Raw genomic sequence first — 26,876 nt, 5'->3', positions numbered from 1 at the left:
TGTTGACCCGCTTATGAAGCGGGTTCGCGTGGACCAGTGACTCGAGAGTTTCGAAAGCCGTGCCCGCTGCTGAAGAACACGTCGCTGAAGTGCTTCACAGGTTCCTTTTCAGTCGATGGTTGACGACGGGGCGCGCGGACGTGCTTCAAAGCCGTAATGTGTTCTCTGAGTGTCTACGTGCAACAACACTTGCGCTGGAATGAGCGCTGCTTTCAGTTGTAAGTGGACGAGGACATTTACCGGTACCTTTTGAGTGTCGTGCCAACGGTGTGGATTAAGCGGTGCACAGGTCGTACACGTTTGCAATGTAAGTACCCGGTAGCTCTTCTTTGTTTTTGTTTTTACGTTGTGGCCAAATGATTCTGAAACTGTAGATTTACTTTATTATAGGTATATTTTCAGTGATAGACGCACGCGAAGCAAACTGGGCTGGCCATTTTTTGTTTGTTTGTGGACTGTGTTTGCACTGTAGTCATAGTTTGAAGTATGACACGCTGAAAAAGTTCAATTTTTTTTCGCATCGAAAATCAGTGATACATGCAACACAGCCGGACATACCAGGTATACTATAAAAAAGAACTTCACCGCATAGCACGCTGTGCGCCAACCATTGCCACGAATGGTAGCGTTATCGTTTCTGATTCGAGGAGAGTGGAGGGAGTACGCTTTTTTGTGACAATTATCATATGTCCAAATTGCCACAAAAAGGCGTACGCCTCCCCCTCTCCTCGAATCAGAAGCGATAACCCTATAATTCGTGGCAATGGTTGGCGCACATCGTGTTATGCGGTGAAGTTCTTTTTTTTAGAGGGTACCACAAGAAGGTAAATGATAGGGGAAGGCGGAGCAAAGCGGTTATACTAACGTTCAAAATTCTACACTGAACAGGTACTTTGATCTTTTGGCAAAACACCATTAGTGTGCCATAGTGCTGGTTATTAGAGATATTTTATAAGAAAAAATATGTCGCAAAGTAACCAAAATTTCTCACTTTGCCCCACACTCTCAAAACAGAGCTTCACCGCAGAGCACGCTGTGCGCCAACCATTGCCACGATTGATAGGGTTATCGCTTCTGATTGGAGGAGAGGGGGAGGCGTATACGCATTTTTTCTTCAATTATCATGTATCCAAATTGACACAAAAAGGCGTACTGCCCCCTCTCTTTTCTTATCAGGAGCGATAACCCTATCATTCGTGGCAATGGCTGGCGCAGAGTGTGCTATGCGGTGAAGTTCGGTTTTTAGACTGGAATGGGGAGGGCTAAGCGCAAAAGACTGTGGGGCAAAGTGGAAAGTGTGTACATCCTCTTTTACAGAGAGAATAAATACTTTATTTGAAAAGCACCTAATGATAAGTCGTAAAATGTTGTTGTCTTGCACGCCACAATCTACCCAAGTTCGAAGCCATCTGTCATACAGGGACACGTCAACAATAAATATCCATTTTTGTTAATATATCTATATAGTTCTTGTCAGAGTCAGTGGGAACAAAAACAGCGACGACTTTCCCCTTTTCACTTTGCCCCTCGCAGGTTGTCCATCAATCAAAGTACTTCATGTTTGATATAGCTGAAAAAGTGAAAATTCCTGCCATTAGATCTGTACAGCACAATCGGTGCTTGAAGTTACCAATCACAATTCAGCGCAGCTATAATTTGTTTCGTAACTTGCAAATTAATATGTGATTGTGCACCATTTTAGTAACAGTAGTGAAAAAGGTTATTTACTTACTAACATCCAACAACCCTCTCCATATTTTTATTTATTTTTCCAATCCAATCCAACAACCCCGTGCACCGACATGAAATTTCGTCCACACACGCACCTAGACCTGCTCGATGAACATTCAGCATGGTGTGATGATGACATCACCAAGAAGCCCAAAAGAGATTTCTTACGCTGTGCCTCTCTTTCCCCTACTGGTACAAGATATGCCAAGTATATCTCAACTCCGAAATTATCTCAAGTGTTGGGGGATAAAATACATCGCCCCTTTAGTGGCGCTGATATGCTAGTCAGCCATAATGTTCTGCAAAATAAACTTTTCCCCAAGCCTTATGTATTAAGAGTGAAATATCATCACTAGAGCACAGAGACGGACACATGTTTTGAGCAGTGAAAAAAAAAAATACACGGAGACTTTTTTGTGACGTCATGATATGCTTCAAAGTTTATAACCCGCTAAACAGAAGGAAGTATTGTACTTGCTTCATGTGTCCTTGCTGCAAACAAAGGACCAAGCCGTATTGAAGTATTCTGAACATCTTTCAGCCTCGCTATTGTAGACCGGACAGTTTTCATTCACTAACTTGTATCTAAAAAAAGGCTTATACACAATACGTACAATGCCACTATACAATTGTCTTACGTTCCTTCCGGTCTTAACTCGTTAGCTAATTAGACTAGTTTGAAACAGGCGTTGCTTTTGCCAACAAAGTGTCATTCATCACCGTTATTATTTTGCCAGTGGTCGGCTTCACCGCTGAGCAGGGAAGCCCCACAGAAATGCAGCATCTACAGGCCAAACGCAACGCTCCGTTGGTTTGATGAGCGTCAACGTTTCCCACTTGTTCTACTGAAACTAGGGCGCAACAGATACTGCAACGTAAAGAACACGTGATAGCAACAGAGCGTTATATGGAATAACAAGCCTTAGTTTAGTCACATTTAGAAACTAATACAATTAAAGTACAGACGGAACAGTCATGGTTAGCACGTTAGTGATAAGCCGTAACACAGATGGAATTTAGGACTAATGGTAGGAAAACAGCTGAAGCCTCACTCCATTTATGAGCTTTTGTGTAACAGGCGACACTTCATCCGGCACATGATGAAGTGTCGTCTGCTACGCGAAAGCTTGTACCCTAATAAAACCAAGTGACTCGCAGTCAGGACTATAGATTCAACTCCATATTATATTTTTAAAATCCGATCCAATCCAATCCTGGACTCAACTTTGGACATTCTTCCCTTCTGCATTTTGGAGCCGGAAACCTACACCACAGAAAGGAAATATGAAATAAATTTTTAATAATTTAGAGAATGTATTGCGCGGTTTTATTCTTGGAGGGATACGGACATGGAATTCGAGATCACGTTAGCTGAGAAGTAGGCGATCAACTGAACAACTGCAGAAATTTGTGAGAGAAACGGTGAGAGAGGGGTAGGAACAAGTAATGCGGCAAACTGACTTTTTTTCCCCCTTCTTTTCATTCTCTACTTCAGTTTTAGTAAATGTGTTTGTTCTGTTCGTCCCCTCTTCTGTTCGTGCCACACTCTTAAAAATGAACTTCACCGCATAGCACGCTCATAGCCAACCATCATCTCGAATGATATCGTTATCTGCCCCGATTTGTTGAAAACGGGAGGCGTACTCCTTTTTGTGACAATTATGAACAGCATAAATGTCGCAAAAAAGGCTTACGCCTCCGGTTCTCAACAAATCAGGGCAGATAACGATATCATTCGAGATGACAGTTGGTTAGGAGCGTGCTATGCGGTGAAGTTAATTTCTAAGAGTGGCAGCTTGTATCGAAAGAAATTCTATATGTAACGGAAAATAAACATGGTTCAATTAATTAAAACGTGGTATAGTACATTATTTTAAATGCCACGTACCTTGCTGTGGGCTGCAAGTAATAATAGGACGGTGAATGCTACTGTAACTGGCGTTATCTTCAGATGGAGCTGCACCAAGTCTCCTTGGCATCGTGGTTAGGACGACCGCTCTCCACACCGAGGCTGAGAGGTGGGGTGGGTTCGAAACCCCGCACCGGTTGCGCTGTCTGGGGTTTTCCGGTGGACTTTCCAGACGAAAGTCGACACAGTTCCCCCTGAAGTCTGCCCAGGACGCATACTAACCCCCCTGTCTCCCACTCCTTCACCTTGTCCTCTCTCCATCTGTCCCCGTCTATACGGCGCTCATAGCCACAGTTGCTTCGCGGTACAAACGCGGAATAAAAAAAAAGATGGAGCTGCAGTTGCCCACTCTTAAAAAAGAACTTCACCGCATAACACCATGAAGGCCAACCGCTGATCAGAATGATTCCGTTATCACTCCTGATTTGTGGAAAGCGTCGTACGTACGTCCTTTTTGTGACAATTAACGTAACTCCATAAATGTCACAAAAAGGCGTACGCCCTGTCAATTTCAACAAATCAGGGAAGAGAACTGTGTCGTTCGGGATGATGGTCCTGTAGCCAGCCATTATCATGAATGACATCGTTTGTTGAAAACAGGAGGCGTACGACTTTTTGTGACGCTTATAAAAATTACGTTAATTGTCACAAAAAGGCGCACGCCTCTAGTTTTGAACAAATAAGGAGACAAAGCGATATCGTTCTGAAACGTGGCTGGTTATATGAGCGTGCTATGCGATGAAGTTCTAGACTGTGTAACCATGGAGTAGTACCCCTAGCAGTCTGTTCGACCAGAGGCACAAGTCCCCACCACAGCACGAACTTCCATCAGTATCGTATGCTTCGTTTCTGCGATTACTTTAATAAAATAGTCGTAGTCTGAAAAGCGGTGATGTTCGAGGAATAGGGAAAAAAACAGTGTCGTAGCTCGAGCATTCCAATTTCCGATCGAAAGCTGGTGAATTGTGAATGGTATCGACACGGTTGACCGAAGGTCACTTTACGACACACGCGATAGCCACCAGTTCAAGGTTGATGACATTTCGCAAGTGGACAGACCGGCTAATGAGTTCAGTGAACTGCCGCGGTCTGCCAGAGGATGTAATGGAACTCTTAATAGTCCATTCCACGTCTACAACACGGAAGATCTTCCTGATTAGTCCTTGTGGGCGGTCTTATCAAATAAGACCTCCCGTATCCGGTTACAGTCGTAGAGGTAAACCGATAGGTCATTTATAGTAAAACGCCCTGTGTCTGCAGGTTACTTCCGATATAATCGAAACCGACAGGGCTATACGTCGTGTCTGTATATTGGTTTTCTAAGGGTGCAGAGAGTGAAGAAATGGGTTGACTCTGTTACGTCTATGAGACGTCTACACTCAAAAAGTGTTTGCGAACGATATCTCGGAGGGCCAATGAGAAGGGGGAGTGAGTCAGAATGGAATCCTCTGGTTGGGTAACGGATAAAAACCGTTCACGAACCGTTTGAACGTACTCCGTATCGTACCGTACGGTTAACTAAAACTATAAATGAACAAAATTAACTCAAACTAACTTAACTAACTTTAACTGAATCGTTTACATTCAACTTCCCTCCCTCTTCCTCATTCGCCCTCCGCGATACCGTTCGTTAACCGTTTCAATGAAAACTACTCACTAAAACTTGCTTACGGTTATCGTTGGCTCATCGATACAGTTATCGTGAACGGGAAAAACCTCTCGGTCGGTCTCGACAACTTTCCAGTTGTCACCTCGGGTCGTAAACCAACATTTTAAATGATTGTTAATTAGTATTACCAGCTCTCCCGTGGCAGAGTGGTTAAGATGATCGCATTCAACGCCGAGACTGGGAGGTGACACGAGTTGGAATCCTGTCACCGGCTGAGCTGTCTGAGGTTTTCCCTGGCGTTTCCGATGACTTTCCAGACGAATGTCGGCACAGTTCCCCCTGAAGTCGGCCCAGGACGCACTTTTCCCCCACTCCTTCCTGCTGTCCTCTCTCCACCTGTCCACGTCTGTACGCCGCTCATAGGCACAGTTGCTTCGCGGTGCTAACACGAAATTAAAAATAAAAGTTAATTAGTATTATCTAATTAATTAATCAATCTTGCGCAATGGAAAAACGTCGACGAATATACGATACGCGACCATAACGACATTCATATGGCATCACTCGCGTAGAACGGAAGTTCCTTCACCTTTCAAATCTTGGATTGGATTGGATTGGAAAAAGAAAGAAAAATATGGAGAGGTTTGTCCCGACCCAGTCAGAACTGGCTACGCCAAAACGCGTTTGTGGGTGAAAAAAAATAAAATAAAAAAGATGAGCTAGGAAAAAGAGAAGCACATGCACGTTGGATTGGATTAGATTGGAAAAAGAAAGAAAAATATGGAGAGGTTAGTCCCGACCCAGTCAGAACTGGCTACTCCAAAACGCGTTTGTGGGTGAAAAAAAAGGGTTAGCTACGAAAAATAGAACAAACAAACAAACAGAAAACAGGAAACAAGAAAGCGGTAGAGTGGGTGTAGCCCATGCACGTTCCTTGAGCCCTTCTGGTGCACTCCTTTTGTTGCGCATTATTGAAACAAAAAGGGAGCAAAGGTTTAACCAGTATCCCGGTATATACAGTTGTTCTGACGCGCGTTACAGCACGTCCACTACCAACGAAATAATGAATGATGCTGGTATAGTTAACAATAAACGATGACAACCACCCTGCATGTATCCCCCAGTTGGGACGGCAGCGGCAACGAGAAACACGAGAGTGTTTTATGTCTACATTCTCTATACGACAAGCTTAGAAGCCTTTAATTTGTTTATTGGAACCCAGCTATTTAGTGTGACCGTCTATCGTGTTTTGGGAACGTGAAGTGGACCAAGGGCGCGACTCATCCACCAACTATGCGTGTGCAGACGTGCCACGGAAGACGTGACATCAGCTACAACGCTAATTACTTTCGGCATCGGAGGTCAAAGCCGCATTCTTTTTTACTTTCGTGTTTTAGAGTCCGAATGGAGCCGCCCTTAGCTTCGTTAGTGAGCTGCGCTAATCGGTCACGATATTTTTTGTTGGGTTCGGGTTGGCCCCAGTATTGATGAGGAGCACAAGTGGAAAGTAATTAGCGATAAATTTTGGTTAATTTCCACTGAAATATCTAGTTGGAAAACACCTTTCTCGTTCCGTTCATGAAAATTTTTTGACGTAGAATTTACTTCTTGCTGTTACGGTGTGTTCTAGGGTTAAAATAATATTAACTAATTAATTAATTGAATTAAAAGTCACCAAGGTAAATTCAAAGGCCAACTCCCCCTAAAATTTTTGTGTTTCCTTTGTGATAAAAAGATACGAACAATGAGAAAACTATCGTAGAAGCTTTCGTGCAGCGGACTGCATTTCATCATGCTGAAATGAAATCCCGATGAAATCCTGCAGTCCACCGCACGAAAGCTTGTATACGTTAACAAACAGTATACAGTTTCAGTCTTTTATCTTTTTATCCTTTGTGTTTGCCGTACTTGACGCAAATTTCGACGTTCCCCTTTTGGCGTTGTGGTAGGATGGCAGTGGCTTGTGTTAACACAGAACGCGGAAAGGAGAGAACAACAACAAAAACTACAGTAGCTGGATGATACGGCTGTGCAGGTAGCTAAGCTATCTGCGCAGCTCCCCAGTTTCCCTCTTTCCCCTACTGTCCTCGGGCGACCTCATTGGTCCATCTTCCAAAAAATGAAAGGGGGTACCAGTTCAAACTTAGGCGCGCAAGGTTTCTTCTGTGGACCCATGCCTCTCTACGAATATCCCCTTATTGCTGCCTCGCGATTGGACAGACAGTTTGTCACGTGGTTTCCTCAAACTTTACCCTCTCTCGTGCGCAGTAGCCAAGAGTAGTCAAAAATAGCCTACTGAAGCACCGCAATTGCAAAATGTAAAAAAAAAAAGAAAAAAAATCAGAGAGAGAGAAGAAAACAGGCCAGGGCATTAAAAACAATTCCTGCGAACAGAATCTGTCGATACGTATCCCCTTTGTTCCGAACAGGTTTCTAGGAAACTAGCATGAAGTATGTATTGTTGCATGCCTATAAGCGATTCCAATGAAAAAAAAAGAAGAAAAACAAAAGAAGCAAAATTGCTTCCGTTAAAGCGCCAGTCGATAACTGTTCACCCAGATGAATGAGCCAGACGTCCGGATAGAGGCCTTGACCTCCAAGTGGCTGTTGTTTCCACGTACCCATGTTTCTGTTATTCGAAACCAGGCACGAACAGTCGCCGTTGGCAAGAGAAGAAAAAAATCAATGCCAACGTGATGTATGTACACAACCATAGCTTGCGCTAATGTCACGAACCACTTTACGGTATACGTGGAGATATGGAGAGGTGTGTGGAGATACGCATTTTGATCAATGTGCATCACATAATAAGTCTCGTTGACGAATTCTCTTGAAGCGCTGCATCGGAGTCTCAAGGCGGTTAGTGACAATACTTAAAAAAAAAAAAGAATCGCTGAGGTCATCACCATAAAAAAAAGTCTTATGCGAGATACACTTACAGGCATTCCGGATTTTTCAAAATCGAGGAAAAAAATTGGGTTGTATATTTGAAGCTGTAAAACCGGGTAAAATCGGGTGATATAGTCTGATAAAGCAGGCTTGTTTTCGACAGAAAAAAAAAGAAAAAAGAAATCTAGAAAACGAAAGCAAGTCACACACGATGTGACGTGACGCCGAGCCGACTGCGAAGTATCTGTTGTTCACCTGAGCCTGTCGACTTGCTACTCCTTTTAGAAAAATAAGAAACAAGAAAGATGACGGAGAAAGTGCCTGTGTTTTCGGGGTCTTCCGGGTTTTATATCAAGTGGTGATTATGCAAACTTTGAGGTGGAAACCAGTTTTAGAGGTTTATCTCTAAAACACAGGACTCTATATATAATCACATGTGTACGAAGTATCATGGAATAATCAGCAAAGTGTGACATCCTCTAGAACCAACTACAGCCGTCCCATGAGATGTCCTCGTGAGATAATGTTCGCAGCATAATAGGGTTAGGTCGATATCGGTATCACAAGGTATTCAGGCTCGCGCAAGGGCAAAAACCCATATTTGTTCCTCGCCAGCGGCATTCTATCAATTTTTAACCCGCATCCTCAGCGTCTTTAACTGTCACAACGCTTCGACATTATGTAACTTTTCTACACTCTAAAAACTGAACTTCACCGCATAGCACGCTCTGCGCCAACCATTGCCACGAATGATAGCGTTTTAGCTTCTGATTCGAGGAGAGAGGGAGGCGTACGCCTTTTTGTGTCCGTTATCATTTATCCAAATTGACACAAAAAGCCGTACGCCTCCCTCTCTCCTATCAACCCTCTCATTCGTGGCAATGGTTGGCGCAGACCGTGCTATGCGGTGAAGTTCAGCAAGAAACCTTATGGCCATATTCTTAAACGACCCTCGACTTGACCTCACACTCGAACTGCTTCTCGAGACCTGTTTCCGTTTCATAAATCGACCCAAGCGAAGGAAGTCCCGCACGCTTTCCTCGGCCACTACGTGGCAGCGCCGGTGCTTCCTTGAAACCCAGTGGTCCCTCAAGTGAAGGAATACTCGTTTCCTTCACTCATGGAATCGAGGCGGGATGGCTAGTCGAGGATCGTTTGAGAATACGGCCGTTATTCTCTTACTGCAGAAGGCAGGTCTTGCTCAACGACCCATCTAATACTTTGCTCTCTCCGACGAACTCACGCACCCTCTACGCATCTCCGCCCTTCATCCTCTAACCTCCATCCGTCCGTCCTTCTTTTTTTTCTTCTTCTTTTTGGCTATAGTCATGACGACGACCACTTCTGTGTGGCCAGCAACGGCGAGCCGATTTTGCCATCACCCCTCTCCCCCCCCCCCCCCGCAGTTTTTAGAGAGTAGTTGCAGTGTCATACAAACACCAACACCCTCTCACGAATTACCAACCCCGAATTATCATTAGCATTATTCTTATGATGATGATTGGAGAGTTTCATCTTTATAAGGCTTTAAATTCCGGGCTATAGCACCGCGAGGCAAGTGTGGCTGTGAGCGCCGTACAGATGTGGAGAGAGAGAGAGAGATAGAGAGAGAGAGGACAGCAGGAAGTAGTGGGGGGACATGATCAGGCTTTTCGTGCAGGTTAGTGTGCGTCCTAGGCAGACTTCATGGGAAACGGTACCGACATTCGCCTGGAAAGTATGCCGTAAAACCAGGTGGTAGCCGGTGGTAGGACTCGAACCCGCTCCTCCCAGATTTCAGCACGACCTTCAGGACAACTAATGCCATTTCCGTCTCCTCGACCACACTATATGTTAGTATAATAAGGCGTTCGATTCGAATGATACCCACACGAAGACTTTGTACTCTAAAGACACCCGAGCGTTATTGAGCAAATTGCTCCCCCCATAATTGCTGTCCTTTCGACTGTATAAGACGAACTCCAAACAGGAATACGGTGACCATGCAGCACTCGAGCAAACGACTTCGAACGTTCTGGACAGCACGCGATATGCAGGAATCGATGCATCTTTTCAATGCTGACGCGACTATTATCGACTCGTGCGACGCAAAGAAGAAGAGGATCAATATTTCGAAGGTGACCAGGACAATACAAGGTCCGGCCCACTGTTGGCATTCACCGGGCCAACGGGAAAAGGAAAAACCTTGCATGTCACGGAGGGTGTGAGGTCCCCTTCCTGTTTTGGCTCAGACCGGTGCGTGTTTATGTCGTCATGGTGAAGTACAGGTGTCTTTCCTTGACTTCGGTTGTATTGTACGTCGCGTGCTCTTTCCGTCAGACACGTTAGAGGACGCGGCTTTGTGATACGCGAACGTAATTGGTAGGTTGACGTCAAAGACATGTGGGTCATCGAAGACGGTTGTCTGCCTGGGCAATGAATATACAGGGTGTCTTTTATTCGTTAGATTTCTCTCTCTCTCTCTCTCTTTTGTAAAAGAAGAGATGCGAGCACTGTAGATGCCGTGGCCCAACGGGCACGGGAATATTCTGCCGAAAGAGTTGAAAAGAGTATGTAACCAATAGACGACGAAGTACCAACGTTGCTGATAAAATGGCCTACACTCTTAAAAATGAACTCCACCGCATAGCACGCTCCTAGCCAACCGTCATTTTGAATGATATCGCTATCTGCCATGATTTATTGAAACCTGTAGGCGTACGCCATTTTTGTGACACTTATGCTTTTCATAATTGTCACAGAAAAGGCGTACGCCCCCCGTTTACAACAAATCAGGGCAGATAGCTATATCATTCGAGATGATGGTTGGCTAGGAGCGTGCTATGCGATAAAATTCATTTTTAAGAGTGTAGACGCAGGCAAAGACAAGCTGGTGGACGAAATCCCACCGCCCACCGCCGAGTAGCAAGCCGGCACTTCCCTGGCTGACATCTCCTTTTGTGTGAATAAACATATACGCCCCCCCCCCACCGCCCATGCTCAAGCTTCGTTCTTCACCAACGTGAGTTCGTTAACTTTTAAACTAGGTGTTTTCGTGCGAAATAGCAGCAATGGAGCAGGTCATTATTTAAAGCTTTGCGGCCCGATAATCCACACCGACGTCGAACGTCTTTTGATGGGCTCGATTCTGTGTTAGGCTAATTTGCGCAGCAGAAGTTTGTGATGGACGTCTTACAGTTTTCAAGGTACTTAAAAAAAGAGCGTATCTTTAAATAATGACTGGCTGCAATTCTGCTACCTCATATTTCCCCCGAAAAGCTCTTATTAAAAAGTTAATTGAAGAGGTTTAGGTAGTTCGCCATCTAGTATATAGTGACGTACTATCTTCGATGGAATGTCCGCCTGGAATATATTCCGCCTGCGAAAACGGAACATACCTCCAATGTTTAGGAAAGCACATGTACTCGTACATTCCAAAAACAGAACATCACCGCATAGCACGCTCTGCGTCAACCATTGCCACGAATGATACACTCTTAGAAATGAACCCTCAGGTGGGCAAAAGCAATCCACAGACCGACCGCTGTGGCGTCGCTCATGATCTGAGTTGTCTCGCGACGTAAACACCCAATTATTAAAAAAATTAAAAATTATTAGAAATGAACTTCACCGCATAGCACGCTCCTATAGCTCCTATAGTGTTGAACACGGGAGGTGTACGCCTTTTTTGTGACAGCTATGAACAGCATAAGTGCCACAAAAATGGCTTACGCCTCCCGTGTTCAACAAATCAGGGCAGATAACGACAGCATTCGAGATGATGGTTGGCTAGGAGCATGCTATGCGGTGAAGTTCATTTTTAAGAGTGCAGGATTATCGCTTCTGATTCGAGGAAAGAGGGGGGCGTACGCCTTTTTGTGTCAATTATCATATACCCAAATTCACACAAAAAGTCGTACGCCCCCCTCTCTCTTCGAATCAAAAGCGATAACCTTATCATTCGTGGCAATGGTTGGCGCGAAGCGTGCTATGCGGTGAAGTTCAGTTCAGTGAAGTGAAGTTTTTAGAGTGTAGGAACAGGGTTTATATCGCGTTGTCTGTAAAAGAGGGAAAAAGTATTGCTTCCATGTTGGTACATACTCCGACAGTGAGAGCCGTCGTACACTGTTAAAACAGAACTTCACCACATAGCACGCTCATAGCCAACCATCGTTCCGAGTAATATCATTCTGCGTCCTGATTTGTTCAAAGCAGGGGAGAGGCGCCTATTTGGGACAAGATAATCTGTCCCAGATAGGCGCCTCCTCCCATTTTCAACATGTTTCAATACAGAGAATGATATTATTCGGAATTATGGTTGGCTATGAGCGTGCTATGTGGTGAAGTTCTGTTTTAACAGTATAGTATTTTATGCTGCTGTGTGAGTAATGTTTGTGTTCGCGATTATTTTTACGAAACAAGGAAATGCCCACATTCCAATGTAGGGATGACCTACACAATTCTTTTCAGCAAAATTTGAGGTGTTCCCACTGAACATTTGAACCTTAGCGGAGGAAGGAGATCCCCGTCAACGTCCAAAGATTGTTTACGTAAAGGAACCTTACGTAAAAAAAAAAAAAAAAAAAAAAAAGCTAGAGTATATTTTAAAGACGAAATACGCTTTTCAGTTTCAGTTCAGTTGGCAGTTTCAAAGCGTGTCATGCCGTACCTTCCTTCAATCCTCCCCTCCCCTCCCCTGTGCTCTTCGCAAGCCTCTCCTCACCACTACTCTCTCTCTCTCTCTCTCGCACGAAAACGAGATAGTGGTGAAGAACTCGTCGAATATACACACAGCGATATACACAGCAGCCGATTCCACAACGACACTCTCAAAACCGAACTTCACTGCCCAACACGGCCTTAGGCATCATCCCGAATGACTTCGTTCTCTTCCCTGATTCGTCGAAAACGGGAGGCGTACGCCTTTTTGTGACACCCGTGACATTACGTTAATTGCCACAAAAAAGGCGTAAGGTACAAGAACGAGCGTCAAAATCAAGAGCGACAACAATAATCTTCTATGCAATGGTTGGCATTCGGGGTGTTATCCGGCAAAGTTCTAATCTAACAGTGCAGGAGCATGTTATGCGATGAAGTTCTTTTTTAACAGTGCAGGAGCATGTTATGTGGTGAAGTTCTGTGTTAAGAGTGCAAGAGCATGTTGTGCGGTGAAGTTTTCTTTTAACAATGCAGGGGCATGTTATGCGGTGAAGTTTTCGTTTAAGAGTGCAGGAGCAAGATATGCGGTGAAGCTCTCCTTTAAGAGTGCAGGAGCATGTTATGCGGTGAAGTTCTCCTTTGACAGTGCAGGAGCATGTTATGCGTGAATTTCTTTTTTAAGGGTGCAGGAGCATGTTATGCGGCGAAGTTTTCCTTTTAAGAGTGCGCGTAAGAGAAGTAACGGAAGAAAAATAGCGTCCCAGCAGAACGCGAGTATACACCTATACCGACATTATCGGCACCCAATGCCACCGTAACAGCTCTCATAACGACTGGCTACAGACCGGAAGTACCCCTGCATTGGGGGGAATAAATGCGAAAGAGGTGGCATTCCAGACACGGCGCTGTCGCTGGCGCTGGTCTCGCGTGACTGACCACTGTCTCCTCCGAGCCTCTGGTCGCCTTTGGATAAATATGTCCCAGCAAAACCGATCAATTCCTCCAGCTATGTGCTTTCATGGCGGTCCCCGTGCATTGCTGCGTGTGCCCTGCCCACTACTACAGCACGCACGGCGTTCTGGCATTTTGGTGACGTACGTAAAGTGCAGCTGTAGTGAATCGTGCGTGGCTGTCGTATGCCGTTGGACAAAATGCTTTACGTTTGTATACTGAAAGCAAACAGGCAAGCAGACATTCTACAGTAGTACTAAATATGCATTGTGGGTAACAGCATAAGGTACTGGCAAGTGTCGTTATAATGTTGGTGTTAGTATTCGCTGATTTTAATACATTCTTCTACAGTCGTGTTCAACCTTAGAACGGCATCCTGGCCATTGAAGGAGAACTTTATAATATACTCGTATTACATTTATCTATGAAAATAAAACATGTGTACGCAGTAAGGGGATAAGTCGAAAAACCTCATACCGAGAAAACTACGAGTGCACATTTTTTAAGGCGCTTGCAGCTGGTATTCCTCGAAAAGCGTTGACGCAAAATGTGTAGAATCTATATGTACACGTCTACTCTACACGTCTGTGCTGTTTATAGGGCGTGCGATTTAGTCGAAAAGTGACAAAATCCAGAAGCGTGACTTAGGGTAGTTCACATCCGCGTAGTAATAAACATTGATTTTTAAGAGCGTTAGCTGTGTGTAGAAAACGGACTGATATGACTGCCAACAACAACTTTATTTGAATGGTGATGGGAGAGTTTCACCGCCAGGGGCGATACTCTACCCCATCGCTGGCGGGTGACTGCCCGTCCCATTGACACGTATACAGTTTTCGTTTCTTATCTTCCTGTGGCTGCTTAATAAATGGATATACGGGCCTAACTTTTCGCTAGCAAGTACGTACTTATATTCTGAAGCCGTTGCAGCAAAAATAGGCCTATTGAAAAAGGGATACATCGACATATCCCCTTGTATAGAGAAGAGGTTCAATTATGCCAGCAAGAGAACATGTTTCCGTATCGCTACAGCCATTGATTGAATAAACTGTATCGTTGGGTCTTTTGTATACGCCAGGGGCGAGTGTTCATATCATGTCTGTTGTTCAAATTTCAGAGGATAGGGGCGGCAGCAGTTGGCCACCATGGCGCAAGAAGCCGTCAAGGTGATCGTCCGCTGCCGGCCCATGAACCAGCGGGAAAAGGAACTCAAGTGCGAGGTAAGTTGTCATCCACGCCCACACACTGCCGGCGACATGCAACTCGGAGGCGTAGCGCATTTCTCGGATATCGGTCGGCGAAAATCCGGGTAAAACATTTAGACAGCACAGCCGACGTCGGGATTTCGTACCGTGTCCGATTCGGTTAGATTGGAAGGGGGGAAAAAGAAGAAGAAGTATAATTATTGTAATGAATGCGGCGGAAATGCGTTAGCATTCAGTCGACCCATCCGCTGCCACTATCCACCCCTAACTACCACTAACTGTTACTAACTACACAGCCACAACGGCGGCGCAAGCCCAAGACCGCCAATAGTGTTTCGGCACACGTGCTCCTCTCCACTGCCACCATCGTCTTCTCTCACGCGGCGTACTTCCCTCTCCACGTTCTGACCACAGATCGACACCAAGACTTTTCCTTGAAACGCCGTTTTCTAGCACAAACAAGACACGTAGGTCGGTAAAATCACGTATGATGGCCTTCATGGACGTCACTCACCATCACAAGGTGGACAGTGATGTGATGTTGAGTGATGGAATGCGATATGACCTGATGTTAAAGTCGAAGTCGATTGATGGATTTTTTGAAGTTTGTCGCGATTCCGCCTCAGAGTAATGACCATGGACCAGGTTTTACCAGAGCTCCGGAGGTTTTTTTGAATGAAGACAGAATGACGATGGCTAAGGAGAAGCGCTGGTTTTGGGATGATAGAATGGAAGAGAATGCAATGATCGGTCCTTATGCAGCTCGTTTTTTCCCCCTTCGGACCATATACTCGAGGGACTACAAGAGCCATGACAAGACAGTCAAGTTAAATCAATAAAGTCCAGCGATGAAGTTTTGAAATTGATGTGGAATGATGGATTATGATAACAAAGACCAGGACTGTGCGCGATGGGTCCTGATGTTAACCCCGAATGATGGACTGCGACGCTGACGTGACAGCCTGCGGGTGAGGTCCACAACGATGTGATGTTTAATGGATCTCTAGCAAAGTACCGTTCTCTTAATAACCTTGTGTTGTGAATGACACGTTCACTGCATCTAAATGATTCGTATTCACACACTAATTACACTCGATTCACTGACACACTATCACGATCATTCAAGAGCTTTCACCAGTCTAAATAATACGGACTACACTTCCGTTCCATTACTTCCCTCATATCGCAAGAGTTCCGTACAATTGCGTAATGATTACCAGTGTTCTACTCATTAGTAATCAATCATTAATCTTAGTGATGGCTGTCAATGTTGTTTCTTAGAACGTCGTTACCATTGACGAATGTGCGGGCCAATGTTCCGTCGTCAATCCAGCAGATCGTGGATGTCCCGCCAAGACGTTCACGTTCGACGGGGCCTACTACGTCAACTCGACGACCGAGCAGATCTACTTCGACATCGTCTATCCTGTCGTAGAGGTAGGACGGTACTGTGCCTAAGCATTCGAAAGAAAGAATGTGGTCACAAAAGTACTGACGTCATCATTTTTTGCAGAGCGTCACAGAGGGCTACAATGGCACGGTGTTCGCGTACGGACAAACAGGATGCGGAAAGTCCTTCACCATGCAAGGCCCGAAGTTTCCTCCTCAGCAGAAGGGGATCATCCCAAGGGCATTCGAGCACATCTTCGAGGCGATCGCGACAGCGGAGGGCGCCAAGTACTTGGTGCATGCCACCTACCTAGAGATCTACAACGAGGACATCCGGGACCTACTGGCGGACGATCCAAAGAAGAAGATAGACCTGAAAGAGCATCCTGACCGGGGTGTATACATGCCTGGTACGTCAGTTGGTGGGCTGCAGATAGGTGAATCACACACAAAGTTCACTACAAGATTGTTTTTGACGCAACGTTTGAGGAAAAACATGAGAAGTCTAACGAACATCCACCAGCATGAACGCTAGTAAGCTGAAAGATAATCTTAATGATGCAAAGAACTGTCCCATTGTTGTTCCAATCATTGCTCACGCAAGGGAATTTTTTCTTCGTGATGATTGCAATTAGTTTGCCAACGTACCAGCGCGTAAAAGCTAGTCACGGGGTTATGCATAAGATACCCAGAAACAAACAAAACATCTCAAACAGGAGGGCCAACACAACAGCCAACCCTCAAGGACGAGGAGAATTGGAATTGACGGCAAAGACAGACGCCCATTTGCGATGCTATTGCAATTGACAAAAACGCAAGTCACCATATACATATATAGCAATACCAATGACTAGAGACATTATGGCCGTGCCTTGCAGACGCGCGATTCCTGGTAAATTTCACAAAGAAAATATATACAGTTGCTTCCAAAGAACCGGCGACAAGGGTAGACTTACCGCATCAACACACACACACACACACACACACAAAATTAATGATTATTAGCCATATTGAATTTTTATTTCGCTCTCCAGGACTGTCTATGCACGCTGTGGCCGACGTGGCGTCCTGCGAAGCAGTCATGGAACGAGGATGGAAAAACCGTGCCGTCGGTGGCACACTCATGAACGCTGACTCTTCGCGAAGTCATTCTGTCTTTACAATTCACTTGGAACAGATGGAACTACGTGGGAGTCGGACGATACGTTCAGGAAAGCTCAATCTAGTAGACTTGGCTGGCAGCGAACGGCAAGGAAAGACAGGTCGGTATCCCGTATTACGTCATGAATACCCAAGAAAAGAACACTGAAGATGATCATGTCTGAGCACTGTTGACAATAGAAACATTTCTGATGTCGAACACAATAACAAAGATGTGAGTGTCTATGATGTTACTAGATCCTAGCGGCGAATTGGACTTCTAGATATGAAGCGGCATTTCTTGTGCTCCACGTCAGTGTAGGCGTGTATCACTGGTCGATCCGGAACAGATGATCGTTTGAGATGAACTCGCTCCACGACGGAGCGCTCTTTCTTCCTAAGCCGAGAGAGCTTATGGCGAATTCAACTGGTATATCAGGAGCGGTCTTTTGCTCCGTAGCGGAGAAGTCGCGTTTCACTGGTCGGTCCGGATTGGATTCACGTCTTTCACTGATGGTTTGTGATCAACTCGCTCCACGACGGAGCGCTCTTTTCTGCTCTGCCGAGAGAGCTTACGGCGAATTCGAATGGTACATCTGGAGCGGCTAGATATAATTTACTTATTGGTAGGCAAGGGGTGAGCCACTAGGACTGGAAAAGGTATTCCTGGTTGAACGCGAAGCCAAGCACTGGGGTAGAGTATCGCCTGTTGCGATGAAACTCCCCACTCTCCAAGGCCGAAAATAAAGTTGTTGTTGTTGTTGTTCTCATTACGATATGCGCGGCGTCAGTTATCGTCAGTTCTGTTCATCTGCTTCGTTTTCTTCACGTGTCATTAAAGTGTAACTTCCAGGATTGCACTTCGTCACATGCCATAGCCGCAATAACTTACTAAGCGTGGAATTACAGGCGAGTTGGTGGAAGGCCATAGTTGGTAAAAGAGCACGCGAGACATAGGCGAACGACACGGGCTTGTGCCGTGTCGTTCGTTCTTTTTCTTGTGTGATCTTCTGTCAATTATGAACCAGGAGAACTATATGTCTCACGTATCATTCCAGGCGCAACTGGGGAACGACTGCGCGAAGCAACGAAGATAAACTTATCCTTATCCGCTCTGGGAAATGTAATCTCAGCGCTGGTGGATGGGCGCAGCAAACACATCCCGTATCGGGATTCGAAATTGACCCGTCTGCTGCAGGACTCCCTGGGTGGGAACACCAGGACACTTATGGTAGCGTGCCTGTCGCCCGCCGACAATAACTACGACGAAACGCTAAGCACGTTAAGGTACGCCAATAGAGCAAAGAACATACAGAACAAGCCACGAGTGAACGAAGACCCCAAGGATGCCTTATTGCGGGAGTACAAAGAGGAACTGGAAAGGTTAAAGAAGCTGCTCATGAAGAAGCCAAGTGTGACGTCACCACGGCCTCCGACGCCGCCGGTGCCACAGCCGAATGGACTTCATAGTAACAGTGAGTGCGACTTTGATTGGAAAAGTGAATTCCTTCCCCAAGGTTCCACGTCGTCTGAATCCCACTGCATCTGAATGGACCTTTTTCACACTCGCGTCGTATCCTAGCGGGTGTGCTGCGAAACACGCTCGGTGCGCGCCAAAACACGGCCGCCGCCACTTGGAGCCATCTGTAGCAATATGTAGGGAACCCGCCTCTTTGGCGCCGTCAGGGTCACAGAGCATGCGCAGAAGCGTTGTGAAAAAGGTCCTTTACCAGCCGATGGTCCATAACTAGATGACAAGTAGAAAGAAAGGGTTGTTGATCTTGTCAACTTTCCTTTAGTTTTCCCCTGTTAACCCTGAACCGTAACGAGATTGATTTCCTGCAAGTAGGTGCGGGCCTTCAAATCGGCTATAAACTTTGAATTCACAAGTCAACTCGCACACGTCAATTCCGCCCACAAATCTAAAGGCGTCTGTGATTGGCTTTGGCGGACGCATGACGTGTCCGAGTCAAAACGTAGACCTCCGGGATGCTTGACACTTGCACCGATCATGTTGCGAAGACAACCGTCTTCCTCGTATGATTGGCGTCCGCCATCTTCTCGTAGGCACAACTCTCAATGTGCGGACTACATTCTCCGCTGGCGCAGGTATACCTCTGTGACTTTAGCTCTTATGTTGTCTCGCAGTATAGTACGGTGCACACGCCCACGCTCAAAAAGTAGCGTGTCCTACGTTATCTTACAGTACACTCTTCCACACTTGACCTTTCCATCGTGAGCTAGGGATCTATTAAAGTTCTATCTATATCCGAAACATCATCATTTACCCAATGACTACCTCATGCAAAGTAGCGCATGCCATACTTAATGACAACACAATGGATACACAGACTTTCATGCTATCGATTTCCCTTTCCATCCTTTAGGTGACTACACACAAGCCATTGAGAATCTGAAAACGGTGAGCGATCGCCTATCGATAAACGTGCATTTACATGTGTTTCCAACAGAACGCGAATAAATTACATAGCGCGGACCCTGTACACCCACTTCTCAACATGGACGTCACCTTGCTTTTCAGGAGTACGACCACCAAATGAATGAGCTGCAGATGAAGTACAAAATGGAGCAAGAAAGTAAAGCAAAACTGCAGGAGGACATTGAGAAGCTCAAGTCGTTCTATGAGGAACAAATGGACAAAATTAACAAGCAAAGAACCGCTCCACAAGAGGTGATGCGTTATGTACTAAAAATGGAAGATATGGGCTATGTGCTATGCAGTCGTGTAATCTCTTCCAATTGTGCTTATATGTGCTTTTTTTTCTGTGGATCTCGTATGCTTGTGAATATAACTAAATACGCATTGTACGCCAAGATAATACCACGTGTGCATTGTATGCTCTTCCATTACTACTGAACAGATTAACAACAACCAGCAAAACGGTCACCTCATATCTCCTCCACCAATGAACGATGACGGACCGAGAACTCCTCGAACCTCGCCCTGCTCGCCGGACGACTCCAGGGACAAGTACGTACTGTCTCCACGGCGTGTCTATACAACGCGCGTGCATTCCATCTAAGGCCGGCAGACAGAAAGGGATGTAGGAAAAATCGTCCCCGGAAAAAATGCCCCCTGGAAAGATCGTCCCCGCAAGAAAAGTATCAAGAAAAGTAGTTTTTGTCAAATGGCGCTATAGCGTATCGTTGCGTGCCCATGTGTGGGGATCCCCCCAACCGCATGGTGAACTGTCAAAAACAAGGCTAAACTAACCTAACCCCTGAAAACTAACCTAGGACTCGGTTCTAACCTAGGTTCCCACAGGGGGTTTTCCGGGGACGATTTTTTCTGTGGACGATTTTTCCGCATCCCGACCAAAAGATGTACTCCACTTCAAAAATTAGGTGTTGTCCAATGCGACACACGAAGCTGTCTGCAGTCTGAGTTTTATATGACATTTCCTACAAGACTTTGTTTGTCTCTGCTTAAGGCGAGGTCGCGCTGACGAAAAAAATAAAAAAAAGGAAAGAAAGAAAAAAGTAATATTCCTGACACCTTAAAGGCCCTTCACGATAAAACGACAGAACAAGATAATATGGGTAGCGAAAAATTGAGGCCTTGCTTCATCTCCTTTTTCCTCACGCTTTCTGCCCTTGATCCATCAAGGGAGATTGGCCTTTGGTTTTGTAACACATTTGACAAGCGTACTTGACAAGCTCACGCATTTTACAAACGCAGGGTTCTTTATGGGAAACTCCTCGAGATAGAAACGGTTCATCAGAAACATCCTCTGGAGAAGCGTTATAACCCATACGATTTAAAGTATACCCCCGCATGTTTTTGGTCTAATATTAAGCTCTCATTCTGACCTATTTGTAGAGATACACCGAGTATAGCACAGATGCAAGCGCAAGCGTTGGAAAGGTAAGCACAATTTCTTGAAGCATGCTGCCAAAAATACGTCACATTGCCCCTATTTTCAAATTTGTTTCTTTTTTTTTCCGGGGCGCTCTATTTTTCTGATTCATCATTCAGTCGTTAGACATTGTTTCTGTTCTTCTTGCAACTTGCTTTTCTGGTTTCAAAGTACTCATGTATTGTGTTTTATCCAATCGTTCATTGATATGACTGTGGAAACTGGGACGGGGGCGTTATGTTGATGTATCTTGTCGCTTAGCTTTCAAATCCATAACTTTGTATGGCCAACCGTCGTATAGGTCCGTCCATAGAGTTATGAGGATTGGGTCACGTGACACCACGTGACCGTACCACCACCACCACCACGTGATTGTGATGGACCGTGTTTGCGGTACTGTGGTGAACCAGTGTGCTACAAGTAGTAGTCAAATTTGGCTAGCAGCATTAGTAGTTGTTGTAGTAGTAGTAGCTGCTAGTAGCGTGGTGCTAGCAGCGGTACGCTGAAACTTTGTAGCCACCAGAGTAACAATGCAAAAAATGCTTTCAATAAAAATTTTATACCATTTCAAAAAGGAAATTTGCCACAAATATTCGTGGAATGATAGCTGGAAGATTCAGCCAATTCCCCCCCCCTTTTTATCCCCTAAGGCTACGTGAGCTGCAGGTGAGAATGGTGGGAGGCGAGAAGGCCCACGATGCTGAACTCAAAGAGAGGCGAGCAAAGCGAAAGAGCTACGCTGAGCGGAGGATCCGCGCCCTGGCCGGTACGTATGGACAATGCACAGCAGAATTCTACCACATGGCAATGATGCAGGTAACTTACGGCGAACTTACACTATAGTCGATCTGAAGCGAGCATTAGAATCCACTGCAGAGCCACAGAGTACGGCACGGTGGAACCGAATACGCACAGACTTACGCATGTCGTGTTCCCTAATGGCATTGGTATTGTGCGTACCGAGTCTTCGAGCGAGGTTGATTTGTAATACGATATTCAATTAAATATAATTTTTTAGTCTGCAGTCGCACTTTAATCGCAAACTCTGTTCCTCTGAGGCGTTCACATATGTAAGGATACAAAATAACGAACACTAAGGTTGCTGTGTAATGCAGTTACAAATCTGTTTCTCTGTTATTGTATTTTTTTTGCAGAGGCGTTGGCCAAGGTAGACGACGATGAGCGTGAACTACTTCCAGATTACGACGACATCAACGCTGAGTTAAAAGTCAAATCGTCGCTTGTGAGGAAGGCCAAGAAAAAGGTACTGAACAGTAAATGAAAGAAAGATAGTGTATCTTCCACGTGACGAAAACGCACCAGGAGCAAAATGACTTCAAGTATCGTAACAGTTGAAAACACTGCAAGATATTCGTGGCCAACAAAAGTATTGAATCCATAAAGACCTTGCGGTTCTTTTGCTATATTGCACCGATATTCAAAATGCTCCTCATTAAATATATGCGAATTTTTGTTCTTTTCTATATGCCTCATCACGCCACTCATTGATGAGAGTGTTGCCTTCGGAGCAGACGTCATATCGTTCGACCTCACACTCAACATCATTGCTTGTAATATTCGGTCCTATGCCACACTAATTAAATTGACTGCAGCGTAGTCGCCAGCGGTCGGGTTAAAGTCGCTCCAGCACATCGGGTGGAACTTTTACAGAAATCTATTCAACATCACATCATTGTGATGCGCTATCACATCACATCACATCCTATAGGCCATCATTCAACATCACATCATTGTGATGCGCTACCACATCACATCATATAGGCCATCATTCAACATCACATCATTGTGATGCGCTATCACATGACATCATACAGGCCATCATTCAACATCACATCATTGTGATGCGCTATCACACCACATCATATAGGCCATCATTCAACATCACATCATTGTGGTGCGCTATCACACCATATCATACAGGCCATCATTCAACATCACATTATTGTGATGCGCTATCACACCACATCATATAGGCCATCATTCAACATCAGGTTCACATCACATCGCAGACCATCTCTCACCATCATCACCATTGTCCATGATGTGACAGTGAATGATGCCCATGATGCCCCATCATCAGTGAATTTGCCGGCCTATGCGCTCACCTCACCATTATTAATGTCCAGCCTCTAAAAAAATCACATGAACTGACCTCTCCTTGTTTACCGCGCTTCAACTTCACACGCGCCACCAACCATCAATGTCACCCTCACGGCTAAGGAAAATCTTCAACACCTCGCAAATCAAGTCAGTCTGCAGGTCCCTGCACCGTCTGAGTGGATGTTGAGGACATAATAGGAAAGTCTGCATTTGCGAAACATGCTTTGGTGCTCTCCCTTCCAGATTCAAACCCTCGAACAAGAGGTGCGGGACCTCCAAAGGGAGTTTGAGACAGAACGTACAGACTACTTGGAAACGATTCGAAAGCAAGACCAACAGCTCCGGTTACTCAACCAAATCTTGCAGCGGGTTCAGCCCTGCATCCGTAGGGACTCCAACTACTCTAGCATCGAGAGCGTTAAGGCCCAGAGCACATGGGATGAAGACGCACAAAAGTGGAGATTACCGGAGCTGATTGTAGTACGAACAAAATTACCGCCAACAGGTGAATATGCAGTATACCACTAATACTCTGTTACCTCCATATTGACGTGGCACGTCCCAAATTCTATGATTTCCGCAAGGTTCCCAGAAGCCTGTACTCGAATATTCAGACTTTAGACTACTCAGTTCCCACCTTCACATCCACTATCTGATCCATTTAAGACACAGGAACGCTCCTATTAACTGTAGATATGCCAGCATACAGTACTTAATATCTAGCAGAGAGAAACCCGCTTTTATGCACAATCCTGATTTCCACCACTGCTGTCACACATAACGATATACTCGTTGCTTAATTTATCAGGGGTTCAACCAGGTGGAAGGATTTGCCAGAATGGTTCAGTTCCTACTATCGTCACCAACAACTACTTCGAAGGTAATTCAGACGACAAGTTCAGACAGGTAAGGAAATACAATAGAACCTTACAATAGAATTCGATACCCTTAGTAAGGAACTAATGTGGTCTCCTCTTTATGCAGAAACTGGAGCAAAGCGAGAAGCAAGACATTGCCACGAGTTATTTCAAGAGAAATCACAGACAAGAACAGTTGTTAGGTAAGACCCCTTGTAAGACGAAAAGACAACAGGAGTGCGACAATGCCAGATTATATTTGCTAGCCCAATATTAAGGGCCGCTGGACTGCCTTCCTATGCGCCAGCCCTGTCCACATTGCATTTCTTACCGGGAGATTAGAACCATTAGTAAGTTACGAGAATTTACACAGTCTGAAGCGGGCAAGACCAACAAGACAAACGTCCAGGCAATGCCTCCTGTCAGACCTTCATTCCCCGTGGACTAACAGAGCAAACAAGCAGCGAAAGTAGAATAATAAAAAATGCACTCTATCACATTGAAAGATTGAAATATGACAACCGTCAAAAAACCAGACACCGGCAGGACAACACAGGCCTCAGTTTCCATCATGACCACTCTGTCACATGTCCCCAGAGCCCTCCATTTTTATATTACTGAAAAACTCTAAAAAAAAGACCATACAAAATGAACGTTTCTTTTGCAGGCAAGAAGCAGTCGGACACTGCGCTACACACAGCGGCCCTTTCCACCATATTACATCATCCAGCGTCCACAAACTGCACACAACTTTTCAACGGCCTCAATCTCCAGAACGGACCACGCAGTCGTTCTCTGCCACCGACAAGCATGGGAAACAGCAGCAACAGCAGCAACGCCGAAAGCGGCGAGTCGAACGGAAGCCCCGATGTTTCAGACAAGCGGCCGCTAAGGCTAGAGTCTCTTCAGCTGGCGACAGTGGACAGGATGCCACACCGTAGACGGCAACCGCTCGCCGAGCTTCTGGATTGGCCGGCCTGACGGGATGACTCCTCTCAGCAGCACTGCAGGGTCTTCACAAGATTACCGCCAATTGGGACTCCTGAAGAAGTTAACAGCGATTGACAAGAACTCCAGGATCCGTGTGGTCGCGTGTACATAGGAGGTACATTCGAGTGACGCATGGGCTAGTAGGTTACTGCGCTCCAAAGAATCTTACGATGCTGATCACTCAAGTGATGTTAGTACATGGAAGCAGGATAGGTATCCAACAGCTTTATCAATGCGCTGTGTATCCTCGGCTGTAAGGATAGGTCAACCACACATTTCCCATGATGCGCATGCACTCTTGAAACAGAACTCCACCGCATATAACGCGCTCCTAGCCAACCATGATCTCGGATGACACCGTTCTCGCTCCTGATTTGTTGAAGACTGGAAGGTCCCAGGTGTCAAGAGGGTCCTGGCGTCAGCACCTTTTCCCTGAGTTGTCTAATTTCGTTGTTTGAGTCCCTTCCTCATGTATCCCAACGTCTTCTTTCCCGCACCGAAAGTGTTTTACAGCACTAGTTCAAAGTAACGGACATCAACAAGGGGTACAAAAGTGCCACAACGGACTAAAAATATATTTGTAGAAATTGATAAAATATAAATAAATATAAAAATAACTCGCTCAAAGACGCAGTACGCAAAATATAAATACCGTCAGCGAACATTGCGCGCTTGCTTCGTACTTAAATCACGAACGGCACATTGGACGAACCCAGTTTGCAATTTTTGTTTTGTTTTGATGTCAAGAGAACTACTTTACAACAAGACAACCGGACTTTACAACAAGGCAAAAAAAGACAAAAACTTTATTTGAATGACGATTTGTGGTGAGTTTCATCGTCCACAAGGAGAAAGTTTTCCCTTTAATGATTTTGCGCACGTGGTATCGTGATAAAAGTAGTTACTGTGTACTTCGCGCGCTGTTGCATTATCTTCGTAAATACTAACAAAAGGCATTGGCCTGCACTGTTACTGAGAGGAGAAAAAATGCTGAACGAGACTGTCAAGACGAAAGAAATTATTTTTATGAACGACTATAAGCCTCAGAATGATTATCAATATCGACTAACTTACGTGTATCACGTAGGAATACGATTCGCGAAGAGAGGCTGACAGAGAAAAAATGCCAGCCAGTTGTTGCATCCTGGGCTGTCACGTACGTTAACAGTAGATATGGACTCGGACCACATTAGTGAACCCGACGCGCGTGGTGTGGACCTCTAAGGTGACGTGTGTATTCAGTATTTCAATACTGTGCCAAAGACAGTGTCACGGTCGTGTGATAGTATATGTGAAGTGAGAAATACAGTATGCCTAAGTGTGCATAAAGTATGCACAGGTATGTGCATATGGCATCAAAGTGACACATTCACACAGAGCAGAGATGCACACGCTCGAAAACGCTGTCACACGAACTGGTGGTACCATAGCTGCATTTGACCAACCTTTTTGAATATACGCGTCATCATTGTGCATAGCGTTCGTTATGAGACTCCACTGTTGCTCATACGAGCTGGGAGCGGTACTGGAAATGCCATGTATAAAATGAGGTTAATTAAAACAATTGAA

General features: G+C 45.2%; 1 protein-coding gene across 1 annotated transcript; it reads left to right on the top strand.

Annotated features, from left to right (window-relative positions):
• Positions 1–26,876, top strand: LOC135391006 (osmotic avoidance abnormal protein 3-like). The gene is made up of 16 exons (XM_064621059.1): positions 1–307; positions 14,845–14,947; positions 16,214–16,369; positions 16,446–16,731; positions 17,356–17,583; positions 18,520–18,936; positions 19,849–19,883; positions 20,004–20,153; positions 20,344–20,453; positions 21,303–21,347; positions 21,990–22,105; positions 22,494–22,603; positions 23,704–23,965; positions 24,269–24,366; positions 24,445–24,520; positions 24,985–26,876. The coding sequence occupies exons 2-16, from the start codon at positions 14,873–14,875 to the stop codon at positions 25,296–25,298; spliced, it is 2,478 nt and encodes an 825-aa protein (XP_064477129.1). The 5' UTR covers positions 1–307; positions 14,845–14,872; the 3' UTR covers positions 25,299–26,876.

The sequence above is a fragment of the Ornithodoros turicata genome, chromosome 4, assembly GCF_037126465.1.
Source record: "Ornithodoros turicata isolate Travis chromosome 4, ASM3712646v1, whole genome shotgun sequence".
Taxonomy (NCBI): Eukaryota; Metazoa; Arthropoda; class Arachnida; order Ixodida; family Argasidae; genus Ornithodoros; species Ornithodoros turicata.
Note: the sequence above shows the minus strand (reverse complement) of the source record. Positions and strands in the feature narration are given on the sequence as shown.